The sequence below is a fragment of the Vulpes lagopus genome, chromosome 1 (genome assembly GCF_018345385.1).
Source record: "Vulpes lagopus strain Blue_001 chromosome 1, ASM1834538v1, whole genome shotgun sequence".
Taxonomy (NCBI): domain Eukaryota; kingdom Metazoa; phylum Chordata; class Mammalia; order Carnivora; family Canidae; genus Vulpes; species Vulpes lagopus.
In genome coordinates this window covers 87686519-87701600 of record NC_054824.1, presented here as the reverse complement: position 1 = coordinate 87701600, position 15082 = coordinate 87686519, and the positions used below count along the sequence as shown (strand labels likewise).

The window sequence follows — 15082 nt, the reverse complement described above, 5'->3', positions numbered from 1 at the left end:
AATGGTTAATAGAAATTACTTGAACTTAATTTTAAGCAATACTCTGGGTCAGCTTTTCTTTTTGTCCTTACCTTTAAAAATAGCTCATTGCCATTGGTATGTATGGTAATTTCTTATTCCTAAATTGAAAGTTTCTATTCAAATGCTGAAAGCCATATACAAGTTTGCAAAATTCAGTCAGTTTAATTTAAGAGCTTCTCTCAATGCCCATTAAGAAATACACGTGGGTGGGTCAGTGGTCTGCCTTTGGCTCAGGTCGTGATCTGGAGTCCAGGGATCTAGTCCCGTATTGGACTCCACGAGAAGCCTGCTTCTCTCTCTGCCTATGTCTCTGCCTCTCTCTGTGTCTCTCATGAATAAATAAATAAAATCTAAAACAACAACAACAAAAAAATACACATGCATTCAGGGCCAAACTGTGCAATAATTCTTGGAGATGCAGTAATGAAAAAGAAGTAGAAAGTCCTCAAACTCTTGGAATTTATATTCTATTATCTAGAAAGATCCTTGCAGGAAATACAGAGAAAGGAATGCCTCTTGAGTCCCAGTGGAGTGAACCTCTTGGGTTCTTTTGGCTTGCCAAATGAACTGATTGATTTCTTTAGGTCACGCCCTGCTCTAGGCATGTTAAGCCATGAGTTAAGCCATCCTGGTAATTTGGGGAGTCTAGCACCTCCTGCAACTGAAACAGAACAGAGATTGACTCTGATTTCAGAAAGAGGTAGGGAACTGGAGTTACAAAGACCCCATTTGAAAGTTGCTTTCTTTTTTTAAGAAAGGAAAATAGTTTTTAATCAGTAAAATATTTACTGCATGGAATTATTAGGCCAGGAGAAGCCTCAAAGAAAACCCATTATTTTCCTTCCTTTTCTTTCTTTCTTTCTTTCTTTCTTTCTTTCTTTCTTTCTTTCTTTCTTTCTTTCTTTCTTTCTTTCTTTCTTTCTTTCTATTCCACTCATCTATTCATGAGAAACACAGAAAGAGAGGCAGAGACATAGGCAGAGGCAGAAGCAAGCTCCCTGCAGGGAGCCTGATGTGGGACTGGATCCTAGGACCCCCGGATCATGTTCTGAGCTGAAGGCAGAAGCTCAATCTCTAAGCCACCCAGGCATCCCGGAAATCCATTATTTCTTACAATGTTTTTAAACTCCTAGCATGCAAGTTGGAAAAGACAGACCTGTGAGTGTGGTAACTCCTCTTAGTTTTCCTCTTTATGAAATACCCTGATTTCAAAGATTGAGCAACATTATTTAAATAATTACATGAGTTTTAAAAATAATAATTACTATGAAAATGATTGATCACTATTATGTCATTTGTTATAAATGAACTATCAGTAAAGCTTATCAAGCCTCTTTTTTTCTTAAAGGAAATTTTTCTTTCAAAGCTTTAAAAATCCAGAGAAATCCCTTGTAGCTGAGGAAATAAGTTTACTGTTCTCTTCATCCTTCAGGAGAGTTTTTATTTTTTATAAATAGTAAGAATTTGTATAAATAGTGAGAATATATAGAAGTATAGTAGTAGTATATTCTTAGTACAAATAATGAGAATAGTAAGAATAGTAGTTCTTACTATTATTATTTAAATAGAGTGATTACTTACAGTTTTTACTTTTCTGAAATTTTAACACAAAATTCTATTCGATTAATTTTATCAAAATTATGAAGCCAGCTCTGTGAAAACAAGGACTATTATGTTCATGGTTAAGCACGAGGCCTAGAATAGGAGCTTTCACATAGACATATCAATAAATAATTGTTGTATTAACAAAATAATTAATTAATCTCCATATCAGTACCCACCTCCTCCCTCTCTCTCTCTCTTTTGTTTACCAGTAAATATCAAGACAGTTCTCTTGATTAAATGTAGATGTCAACTCTGATAAGGTTCCCTGAAATTCTGTGGTCAATATTTACTGCCTTAAATGGAGCCTAGTAGAATACTGGACCAGGTTTGGAGGCTGGACATTTATCTGTCCATTCAGCACTTGTGACTATATCCTTGTATTTTTTGGTTTTCTGAAAGAGTGGTCCTTGAGTTTTAAGAAGCTCCTGAATATATCTCTTTGTTGCTTACTCTCATCATTTTTAGAAGGTCCTATCTCCAGGTAGTTTAATGGTGAAAGCTCTCTGGGTGGCAAAATATGGATTTTGGAAAAGGTTGAATATATGTGGTGATTTGATTTCCTCACATACCACAGATGGAATATATGAAGTACTTAAAGAAGATGTACGTTCCTGTGCTAAATTGGGGTTCTAGGCTCACCACAAATATTCCAACCTGCCATGGTCTGGATAAACTAATTGGATATGGAATAAGACTGAGGGTGAGTTCTCCTTATGCCCAAGTCGGGTAACTGTCCACCCTCTGGACCAGCTCCCTTGAGGAAGACATAAGAAGAGTGATGATACCCAGAATGGGTATTCCTGGGAAAGAAGAGTCTTTAATTCTTAGTTTTAGGCATTGATTATAAATATGTAAGGCATACATGGGTCAGAATAGAGGCAAGTAGGATCCCTGCTGCCCCACAATGAACTATATATCAACTGTAAGTCAAATCTAGATTCCCATAATTAAGAACCAAATTAATTGTGGTTGACTATGGTTTATGTAAGTAAGATTTAGAAATCAAGCTCTATGAAATAGAGAGCACCTGGATATTATATGTTATAGCATATGCCAACAATTTTCTCAAGAAACCTATAATCATTACTTTTCCAAGACCAGTGCAGTAGTAACACAGTAAAAAAAAAAAAGCAAATAATTTCTTAATATTACTTTGAAAATATTTGATTTCATGGACATCCTTAAAAGGTCATGTGTAAAGCTTCCCACCACATCCGATGTAGTGACTATACTCTGAGAACCACTGCTGCAGGAGGAGAGTATGGAATTTTGATCAGGGAGAGACACATAAGATGCTTCTGGGACTGCTGATGACATATTTCTTGTCGCGAGTGCTAATTACACACCTGTATATTTTATAATCATTCATTATAGTGTACATGTATCATTTATTATATATGTATATATGTGTAGACATACGATAAAGTAATGAAAGATACATATGTTCAGGGCTCTCTGAATAGGTAAACAAGCTCATGAACACCTTGCAGTCTTTCTGTTTACAAGCACTGCTCCCAGACCCTGAAGATGGCCATATAATTCCACTTGATGTTCCCATGGGGAGATAGCTCCAATGAAGGGAAGGGCAATTGCTGCATCCTCTCACCACTGGCAGGCGCACTACCTGGCCTATCTTCTGAGTTCACCTTCAACTCTTACAAAACAACATTTCTCATTCTTGTCAAGCATTCAACTAGCCTAGGTCTGTGGAAGGTTGGCCCTATATGCATCCTCATGAAAGTCCCTACCCAGCTTCACAATAAAACCACAACAACTATTAAATAAGGGATGTGTAGTAGTGCTTTGTAAAGAATAGATCATTATACTAATACAATTATAGTTGTATAAGCATAACTTATGAGAAAATATAAAATCCGTATCAGCTTTTAGAAAATACAGCATTCTGATTTTAAGAAATTCAGAAAAAACGAGTACTTACTTAGAGAATGGTTCATCTTCTTTTGCAGGTTGACATTAATCTCCTCAATACCACTGAATATAATCAAAGACATTATAGAGGTCATCAGACTTTCTCCATTAATTAAATTGATGAGGCTTCTAGAAAGACCTATGGAAGAGAAAATATTTTATTTGAGATGGGAAAATCATCAACGTTAAAGAATAAAATTTTGGGCAGTCCCGGTGGCACAGCAGTTTAGCGCCGCCTGCAGCCCAGGGCTTGATCCTGGAGATCCTGGATCAAGTCCCATGTCAGGCTCTCTGCATGGAGCCTGCTTCTCCCTCTGCCTGTGTCTCTGCCTCTCATTCTCTCTCTGTGTTTCTATGAATAAATAAATAAAATCTTTAAAAAAATAATAAAAATTTTATTAGCAAGTAGGAATATGTTCTTAGCTATAGATTAATGTCACATACTTCCCCATGTACTTAAATAAACTGTAGTCATGTTTGAAAACTCCCTTTAAGGAAATTTAATTATGTATCAGCTGTAAGTTAAGTTTAGACTCCCATAATTAGGAATGAAATTAACTGTGGTTGACTATGGTTTATATAGGTAATATGTAAGATCAGTGAGCTGTCATTCTTTGTTTTAAAGTCCAGATGAAAACATGAAATTCACTAATTTTTGATAAATTTGGTGATTTAGCCAATATTATATATTTTAGGAAGACAAAAAACAATGATGGAGGAATAAAGGAAATTCATAAGCCAAGCTTAGGGCATGTAAAGTAAAGTATTCAGGCAATTGTCAAGATAATCTTTGTATGATTAGAAATTGGCTTGACTTTCCCATACATTCAAGGATTTTGAAATCAAGCTCTATGAAATGGAGAGCACCCAGATATTATGTACTCCCATCCTAATTTCCCTCCATATATGATGATATTCTAAGTTTAGATATCTATCAATTATCTTTTTTTTTCTATTAAATATAATTGTAGTGGCAAAACTATAACTTTGACCATCTTAATGATTTTTCTATATGTCCATAGGGAGGAAATGTTATTACATCCCCGAACCACTCTATGATTACAACTAATACAGTAAGTATTGCTGTTGCCAGAGAAGAAAAGCCAAGGCATTTTGTTCTTGTGGAAGCTCAAGTACCTTAATGGTCCAATTGTTCGCCTCCTTATGCATCCATGCCTGTTTCTCTAAAAGTGCACTTTCTTTCACCTAAGAGATCCAGTCTGTTTTGTTATGCGACATGATGCAGAGACTTAAGAAAGATTTTTGCTTCCTATCTCTTGAGTCTCTGCCACCATCATGATAGTGTTCCCTGGCTGCACTACTGGAAGATTGTGAGAAATACATAGAAGAAACGTGCTGGAGATCTTCCCAAGTGGGGCCATCCCAGATCACTTGGCCCTCAGGTGACCCTCCAGCTGACTGTAGACGCATTAATAAGCCCGGCCAAGATCAGCAGAGCCCAGCCATACCATTATAACTGCCAGACTCTTGAAAAATAATAAATAACTATTGTTTTAAGCCCCTCTGTGTTTTTTTTTTTAAAGATTTTATTTATTTATTCATGAGAGACACACACAGAGAGAGAGAGGCAGAGACACAAGCAGAGGGAGTAGGCTCCATGCAGGGAACCCGATGTGGGACTCGATCTCGGGTCTCCAGGATCGCACCCTGGGTTGAAGGCAGTGCTAAACCCCTGAGCCACCTAGGTTGCCCAAGCCACTGTGTTTTTTAATGCTGTTGTTGAAACTCAGAGTTGTTCCTTACTGAGAAAAACCTAACTGGTACTGTTGTATAACTATTCCAATTTGGAAAATGGAACTATAACAAAATGTAAATATTTGAAAATAGACAACTGACATGTGGGCATAAAAGGAGTCAACGGACCATCAAAAGCTCAAGACCATGTGAATGTATTCATGTACGCATAGCCTGGGAAGACTTTGTGTGTGTGTGTGTGTGTCTGTGTGTGTGTGAAAGTAAAATAAAACAAATATAAAAATCTTGCTTTGAAAACTCAGGCAAAAATGTTACCAAGAGAAAAATACTTTATTTTTTATTTTTATGTGTGTGTTTGTGTGTACACATGTACACATGCCATATTAAAAGTCCACTTCAAAACAGATGTTGTAATTCTTGTTACTAAAAGCTGACTGGAGGAAAACAAATTAGGTGATCATTTTTCTTAAATAAGGCTCTTAGGTTTGTGTGTGTGTATGTTTGTATGGGTTACATTGACTTGGTATTTTATTTTTAAATACAGATTTATTTCTCCTAGAATAGTATACACTGAAAACACTGTTTGAATATGTGATTTTATTGTTTTTGACTTTTCAAGTTTTTTGGTCCTATGACTATAAAGGCAATTTTTTTTTAAAAAACAAATGGCATTATCTTGATGACAGTATTGTCAAAGGGAAAACTGTATTGGACAATAGAAATGTCACCATAATGTATATGCAAATTATTTGCTCCCAGAACCGTTGGCTTAAGGTAAAAGCATTCCAAATAACCCTGTTTTATTCCACAGTTGGATAAAAGACTTTAAAAATATATGTGCTAAGTAAGCCTATTACTGGCATTTCGTTTTGTTCTAAACATCACTAACCCAAATCTCCATACTCAATCCGCAACATCACAGAACCTTATTCACATAGTCAAAAGCTGCAGTGAACAAAAGATCTTAAAACTAGATATATCATGGGACTCCTGGGTAGCTCAGTGGTTGAGTGTCTGCCTTCTGCTCTGGGTGTGATCCCGGGTCTAGGGATCGAGCCCCATGTCAGGCTCCCTGCAAGGAACCTGCTTCTTCCTCTATCTGTGTCTCTGCCTCTGTCTGTGTCTCTGCCTCTGTCCGTGTCTCTCATGAATAAATAAATTCTTTAAAAAAAAAACTAGCTACATTAAGTATAGAATATGATATTTTAAATGTAGAAAAAGTGAAAAAATATACCCACCAAGGTCTCTTATAGCAGCTGCCGTCAGCATGGGGTCTGAACTCACAAGGATAGCTGAAAATAATAACCATGCAGTGTTTTTCAAAAATAATTTATTCGCCGATGCCAGATACCAAAGAATAAATGTATAATTCATCAAAAATCCAGGAATTGTAATTAAGAGTATCTGCAAAGAAATTTTATAGATAGAAAAATCAAGTTGCCTTTGTATCCTATTTTAAAAAGCAGACATTCAGGATTATTGGGGATATAGAACTACACTGAATTCCTCAAAGGGAAGTTTTAAGTAATCTTATTTAACAAATATGTGCTTGCAACTCTGGAAATTAGAGGCAAATATTGCGATGAGATTCTTAGGACATATCAGTTGTAGGAAATACCACATTGTAATTAAAAAAGGAACTTTTAATTTTTTGATACAGTTGTTGAATATAGGTATGTATGTGTAAAGGTATATGCACACACCATATACACACACATATATATACATATTTAACTATTCATAGAACTGAAACACAGCCTATTAACATAGGAAAAAAGAATACAAGTTTGAAAGAAGTTGCAAAAGAAGAAAAGGAGAAAATAAGATAATAGAAAGGATGTAGAGAAATGACAGAGGACTATAGAAAAGATGGGAAGAAAATTTCTGTTGTTCTAGAACTAGAAGCTGGCCTTCTGCTTTCCCACCGTTGCCTTCTGCTTCCTATACCTTATTGTATCAGTGGCCGCTATGTAGCAAGATTGCATTCCCAGATGGACTTAGAAAATGTGATTGTGTCTGAAGCTACTTATAAGAATTCAGAAATGCATCCCCATGTTCACTGAAGCATTACTTATAGAGCAATAATGTAAATTTACACTATTTACAATTATTTACAATAATGATGTACAATAATAAGACATGGAAGCAAGTTTCATTGATAGATGGAGTTGATAAAGAATAGGTATTATATATACAATGGAATATTATTAAACCATAAAAGAGAAGGAAATCTTGCCATTTGTGACAACATGGATGAAACTTAAAGGCACTATGCTAAGTGAAGTAAGTCAGATAGAAAAAGAGAAATACTGTATAATCTCACTTACATGTGGGATCTTAAAAAAAAAAAACCTGAGACACAGAAAAAAGATAGGTGATTGCCAGAAGTAGGGGGTGGGGTGAGGAGGTTGGTGAAAGGGGTGAAACATTCATTGCATGTTTATTTGCCATCTGCTAGGCGATGACACTTTGCGATAAGACCTGAAGAGGCACATTCAGAAGAACTAAAATATTAAAAGCTATCCTCCTTCTGATTATTTCTTCTTCATTTGTACAAGCACAGTCATGCATGATGAGTTGCATGCATGATGAGTCCAGCACTGCACTCTAATTCAGGACCCTGGGGTGCGCTAGTGCTAAGTGATTTGATTACATCACTTAATCATACATCACTTAATCATAAATCTCTTAATGAATCTTAGAAATGGCAGAACAGGGATGGAGTGTTCACACGGCACCGTTGAGCCCTCGAGCTCCTGAGCAGGAGTCTTTGGTGGATAAATCTTGATGATAGCATTGTGATGGTGGGAGAAAATCAAGGCCTCCTACGTAACCTACCTCTAGGGTGGCTGGGTTCTCATTTTAAGGTTTTGATCTGGAGAGTTGTATCACTAACTCTTTTTCAAAATAAAAATTAAAATGAGGCTCTGAGACAAGAAGATTGAGGGTCAGGAGGCCCAAATTCTTGTTCTCCCACCAAATAGCTGTCAACACTCCTAACAGGTCACATAGCATGTTGTTCGTAAAAGTGGCTGCAGTAATTCTGCTCCCTGAATTCACACCACTTGAAAGTTATCTCCAGCACTGACTTGGTCAGTCATGTCGTTCGCTTTGACTAAAAGGTACAAGAGCAAACAGGATAGAAGTACAGCCTAAAAAGTACTAGCAAATTCAAGCTTGCCCTCTTCTGCTGGTGCCTGAGACTCTGCAACCGTCACGGGAAGAAGTCTGGAATAACCTTCATGGTAGTGACACCCATTGCCTACAGCCAATACTGACTGTAACAACCAACAGACACACACACACATGGGGCCATCCAGGCCATCCCACTTCAGCTGAGTCTACGGTTGTACAGAGATGCAAGACATGGCTCTGCAGAGATCACCCAAACCAGCCTGAAGTACTTTTATATCTTTATTCTTTTCAATTTCTTTCTTTCTTTCTTTCTTTCTTTCTTTCTTTCTTTCTTTCTTTCTTTCTTTCTTTCTTTCTTTCTTTCTTTCTTTCTTTCTTTCTTTCTCTGTCTTTCTTTCTTTCTTTCCTATTCTTTTTTTTTTTTTTTTGTCATTTGTCTGAACTCCCATTTGCCTAGACTCAAGTGAGAATGTAAGTTATTTTAATAGTTTTGTTTCCAAAGTAGTTTAGGTAATGGCCTTACATTTACAAAGCTGTTTTAATTACTTTGAAAGAAATGTATACCTTGCTTAAGATCTGGAGTATTTTTCCCTTGAGGTATTTCCTTGATTTAAGGATTTAGAAGGTCAGTATTTAAAACACGAATTTTATGAAAAATTAAAAAAAAACTATATATAGTTTTTGGTCTATATATAGACCAAATATATTTCATAATAGCTCTCTAATCACATCTCAGAGTTAAAATTCTAATTGGAATTAAGCTCTCCCAGTCAAATTTTCAGAATTACCTTTTTTCCCATAATTTTTTTTTCTGAGCCTTCAATATGCTGGACAATTGCTAAGATATAGTTTATTCACTAAAATATAAAGCTGAATTTACTTCTCCCACACATTATATTTTTTCCTTGTCTTGTTTTCTAATTTAGAGCAAATTTTTTAAAAAAATCTGAACATAGATAACATAAACTAGTAGTTCATAAATGAATTGTATTATTGAAAAGGAGTATTTCTTACCTGCCAAAATAACTTCTGCAGCATGTAAACATCCATGTCAAATGCAACATTAAAGATAATTATTGGTGTAAACATATCAAAAACTAATTTGGGACTCATCCATTGTATGGCATCTGCATATGCTTGGACCTAATAATATAAAAATATGTCATTTTCTCATTTTCCATCCTTCTATTAGCATAGAAGGCATGCCAGTCGCTCTTATCTCTAGCAAGAGAGAAAAAGATATATCACCTATGTAATAGGTGTTCAAATCTTAACTCTATTGATTTTCATAATTTTACTTCTTTTTTTGAAGATTTATTTATTTATTTTAGAGAGAGGGAATGAGATGTGTGTGGGGGAGAGAGAGAGTCTTAAGCCCCCATGTGGTCTCCATCACACCACCCTGAGATCATGACCTGAGCCAAAACCAAGAGCTGGACACTTAACCAACTGCATGCCCCAGATTTTCATAATTATCCATCAAATTGTTACCAGTTACAATGGAAAGTTAATACACATATCCATGCCCATTTTATTTTTTAAACAACAAACATAGAAACTACATTGAGGGTGCATGGGTGGCCCAGTGGCTCAGTGGTTTAGTGTCTGCCTTTGGCTCAAGGTGTGACCCCAGGTTCCTGGGATCAAGTCCCGCATCAACCTCCCCACAGGGAGCCTACTTCTCTCTCTGCTTCTTTCTGTGCCTCTCCTCTGGGTCTTTCATGAATAAATAAATTAATTTTTTAAAAAGTACATTGATGTGTGTAAAAGAGATTATGAGGAGATTTTCAGGCATACAAGGGGAAGACAGGTTTAAGGTAGATGGATTTTCATGCACAACATCCACAAAAGGAGTCATATCAAATCTCAGAAACTACAAATAATTAACCATGGCCCACATAGAAGATGCATGGAGAAGAATATCAGGAACAAAAACCAGGAAGTTAATGCTATAAATGAAATGACTAATCAATGGTGTTTATCAAAAAGTCTGTACTTGATACTTGTAAATCCTGTTATAGGCATCCACTCAACATTTGTTCATGAAGGAAACACTGATTGCTTGTTAATGTTAGGTGGTATCTTTGCTTTGGGGAGATGATTTTCTGTGGGTCTCTTGTGTTTCTCCACATCTTATGAGTAGAGAGATGATTGCTTTTCTTCCAGACTATTTTTCAAAAATATTTGTTCCGCTAACAGCTTTGGAAGATAGAGCCAAGGGCCCTCCATCAAAAAAAAAAAAGAGGTGGTTTAGGATAATGTCTCCCTCTAGGGCAAGAGGTCAGATGAGCTTACCCCATCAGAAAGTATCCAAGTTCAAATTGAACACCAATAAAAAAGAAGAAAGAAAAGAAAGAAGAAAGAAAGAAAGAAAGAAAGAGAGAGAAAGAAAAGAAAAGAAAAGAAAAAAGAAAGAAAAAAAGAAAAAAGAAAAGAAAAGAAAGAAAAGAAAAGAAAAGAAAGAAAAGAAAAGAAAGAAAAGAAAAGAAAAGAAAAGAAAAGAAAAGAAAAGAAAAGAAAAGAAAAGAAAAAAGAAAATATTCAAGTTCTCTAAACTCGGGTTTATTCTCTTATAATGCAATCCATTGTGATGCAAGCTTCATCAGGCCTTCTTTGCTTCTCCCTGTGGGTGTAAGGGCTCATAGAACAGGCACAAGAAAACGCTGATACTCTGGCTCCTGCTATTGCTGTGAGTACTAAAGTCCTTTGTCTTGGGCCCAGGGGCCCCGTGTCTTTTGCTAAGACCATGAGACTAGGGCAGGCTAACTTATTTCTTGCAAATAGAGTAAAATCTTAGACCCTTCACAATTCTTGACCTATGTTCTCTTCTTTTAAAAGACCCTTGACAAATAGAAATATTAAGTTTATACAAGTACTTAAAGTTGCATAAAAGTTAAGACTCTACTATTACAAAGCCTGTTGATGACAAATGAAGTAGTAATCGGCTTCTGGTTCTTATATGGATACATGTTTTTCATAATGTTTGTTAATATCACTGGTTACATTTGTTTGGGAAAGTCAATCCTTTTCCTACATGTTCTCATTTACAGTCTGATTGATTAGAGCAGGTGTTGGTGAACTATGGCCCTGGGCCACATCTAACTCAATGTCTGTTTTTGTAAATAAAGTCTTTGGAACACAGCCCTGCCACTTCAATTATATATTGCCTCTGGTTGCTTTTGAACTATAATGGCAGAGTTGAGTAATTGTGACAGAGGGCATGTGGCCTGTATAATCTAAAATATTGACTACATGACCTTTCATAGAAAAAACTTACTGCCAACCCCGGGGTTAGAGAACTATTTAATGTGTCAATTATGATGCATTCTACCTCCCTTATAGTCTCCTCTTACCTGACTCCAGCCGTTCTCAACTATTTACAACACTGTAGCTGCCTTTACATCTGTAGTTTGCCTTCGTCCTCACGTACAACTCCAGGCAAGAGGTTCAACTTCTGTTCCTTGAGATCTTATAAGCCAAGCACACTTAAAGACTAGCCTCTATTCTAATAGGAACCCTCTAAAACATTCCTAACTGAGGGAATAGATTGGTTTAATGTCAGAATTCTCTTGCTACTAGAGTCCAGTACCAGCAGCCCAGTGTCTCTGGGCTTCTATCTTATTAACCAATTCTTATCTAAGCTTTTGAATTCTGCTTAAACTGTCATTAGTTGCTCACACTCTTGGTGGGTGTACGTGAACTCATTCTCTGAGTTGTCCGTCTCCTTTCAGATGGAGGCTCTGTTTTGATGACGTTTAGCTGGACCTCAGCTCTGTCTTGCCTGGTTCCTTTTTTCACACATTTGACCTGATTTATCCAGATCACAAGCATCCATCAACTGGCAGAGCAGTGAATTGGCAAGTATTTTTACAAATTTCCTTAAGCCATCTTTGTATTTGTATGAATTTGAGATATAGTACAAAATACTCATATTTCCTATACACACCTGCTCAGATGTAAAACTTAATATTTCAAAACTGCATCCAATTAAAAATAATATCACAGGTAGAGGAATTGGAAAGTCTTTTAAGTGTAAGTTCAAAAATGCTGCAAAAAAATACATCTTTACTGAAAGGCAAGAGAAATAAATACCACATTTATAGAACTTTCATATGATTAATATGATTCATAGAACTTTGATGATTTCTTAATACTGAGGACAATGAAATACCGTTCCACTTTTCACTTAATTCCTGTAACTGAAACCCTTCCTCATACTTAAGCACACCGAATCAGTATAATTATTAATCTGCTAGACTCTGTAGTTACCTCTTCTATGAAGTATTTCATTGTAGTAGCATCTTTAGTAAATATTGCTAGAGATCACTGGCTCTTGGGTTATTACTAAAATATGTATAGCAACTTTTTGTACATGCTATAAATCAGATATTAATTTCTTTAGCAATTTTCCAATAAGAGGTCAATAAATAACTAAACTTTAATGAAATCTCCTGGCTGATTCCCAAAATAACAATGAGGAAATAGGTATAAGAATTTGCCCAATGAGAAAAACTTAGCATCCTACAACTGGTTACCTACTACACATTAGAAAGCCTATAATGAATTTTTATCAAAATCCAATAAGCAATATCACAGCATTTCCTTCAGTTTAATGTTTTCTGCTTCTTTGTAACATAATTTCTAATCAATCAAATAATGCAAAAAAAGGTGCTTTCTTTTGATTTCTACAGTATTCTTTTCTTCTCATGAAAGCTAGGCATAATTTATCTTTTGAACAAAACCTATGGGACATTCCACCATGTGGTTAAAAATAACTCACCCACTCAGAAGACATATCATTTTGAAAATTGTTTGCCCAAACAAAGAAAGATTAATTAGCTTTAATATATAAATGATTAGCTTTAATATATGATTAGCTTTAATATATAAATGAAACTATAGTTTGTGATAATACAGATAACAATCAAAATCCCCCAACCCTTGATTCTTGGCTCATCTGCTTCAATTCTTCTTATCACTTAAGTCTAACTAGGATCTATCTATCAAGTAAAGTGGTGTGACTACTTTGAATTCAAAAAAAGGTTGAAGGATATGAATCAGACTCTACATGTCTCTTTTCAGGGGCAGATTATCATTGAATTCATTCAGCTGATAATCTTGGGTTAAAAGTATGAATTTAGGAATAAAATTCTGATTTTCTACTACTGCTACTTTCCTCAGTTCTATATGGTGACATTTACTAGATATATCCATAGAATAAACTCAAATAAAGAGAGTTACACCTACCTCCAACTGTGCAGATCAAGGACAATACTAGAATGATTTTAGGGAGATCATCAGAAGCATTAATAAACGTATTTCTTAAAAATTCCAACCATGTGCTAGGAAATCCTTTGGTAAGTAGAGTGAAATTAGACAGAGTGTGATTCAAATCCATTCTGTTGTTTCCAACAGACCATATGAATTCAACTCTTCAGACACATCAAAACTCTCACAGGATCAAAGGATTGTAAAATTTGCTTTCGTCCTGGCCTTCTAGTGCTTTTCTTTAAAAAGAAGAAGGAAGAAAGAAGAAAGGAAGAAGAAGAAGAAGAAGAAGAAGAAGAAGAAGAAGAAGAAGAAGAAGAAGAAGAAGAAAGGAGGTCATATTTCTCCATAATTCTTTTTGGTGATGTCTTAAGGGTCCACCAAATTTAGAGAACCCTCTACCTTCTATGATGCTTACAATTTAAATGAGGTAGAAAAGGTACAACCCCAAGTGATAGACACTAGCCAGTGTCACCCTGTGTTCACTTATAGGCCAAGCACTACTCAGCTGTTAGTCGTTCCACATCTACCCAACCGTTTGAAAGGAGTTTTCATCTAATCAGTTACTGGGACCACAAGCCGGCATAGACAACTGAGGGGTCTGTCTTCAGCATATCTGAGCCTCTGGAAGCATGTTCTGGCAACTATTCCAAAGTGGGAAATGGAATGGGGTCAGAATATTCTGATCTCCTTTGTTGTTCTCTCCAAACAGAATAATTAATAAACCATGGTGATCTCTCATCACAGCCTTTTCTCTCATCTGGGAGTGATAAGCTAGGTTTTCTCTGATTCTTATATATTCATATATAGTGACCAAGAATAGAAGAAAAATGTTAAAATCAAAAGAATTTAAGACAAGGGGAATTGTTACATGTTGTATCTTATTGTTACTTCATGAAAGAGGAATCACGAGGGCCCCAATGTGTCCTGGGATGTGTCTCGTTTGAAGAAGTAGGTAATGGCTACAGTCTGCTAATCTCATCTGCTTCCCATGCTAAGGAAAGTTTTATATCAGGGTTTTGAAAGTCATGCCCAGGAATTCTCCAATTCCAAGTCATAGTAGTGACTTCACATTTTCTAGTGCCTACTATTACCATCTTATCTAGCTGTTGTGCTTAATCAATTATTTTACTAAACTTCCCCTCATAATCCCATAATTTTCTCTTTTGCTTTCTTTCTTTCTTTCTTTCTTTCTTTTTCTTTTCTTTCTTTCTTTCTTTCTTTCTTTCTTTCTTTCTTTCTTTCTTTCTTTCCTTGAGAGAGAGAGAGAGAGAGCACAAGCAGGGGGAGGGCAGAGGGAAAAGCAGCTTCTCCGCTAGTAGGGGGCCCAACATGGGGCTCGATCCCAGGACCCTGGGATCATGACTTGAGCTGAAGGCAGACACTTAACTGAGTCACCCAGGCACCG

The 15082-nt window shown here is 36.1% G+C and overlaps 1 protein-coding gene across 1 annotated transcript in view; it reads right to left on the bottom strand.

Moving 5' to 3' along the window:
- SLC9C1 (solute carrier family 9 member C1) overlaps nucleotides 1–13745 on the bottom strand; it is a 74561-nt gene extending 60816 nt beyond the window's left edge. The window contains 6 exon segments of the mRNA XM_041746754.1: nucleotides 3566–3694; nucleotides 6510–6675; nucleotides 9421–9549; nucleotides 12353–12453; nucleotides 13654–13714; nucleotides 13716–13745. Coding sequence (XP_041602688.1) covers nucleotides 3566–3694; nucleotides 6510–6675; nucleotides 9421–9549; nucleotides 12353–12453; nucleotides 13654–13714; nucleotides 13716–13745 — 616 coding nt within the window.
- Between the last annotated feature and the right edge of the window lie 1337 nt (nucleotides 13746–15082).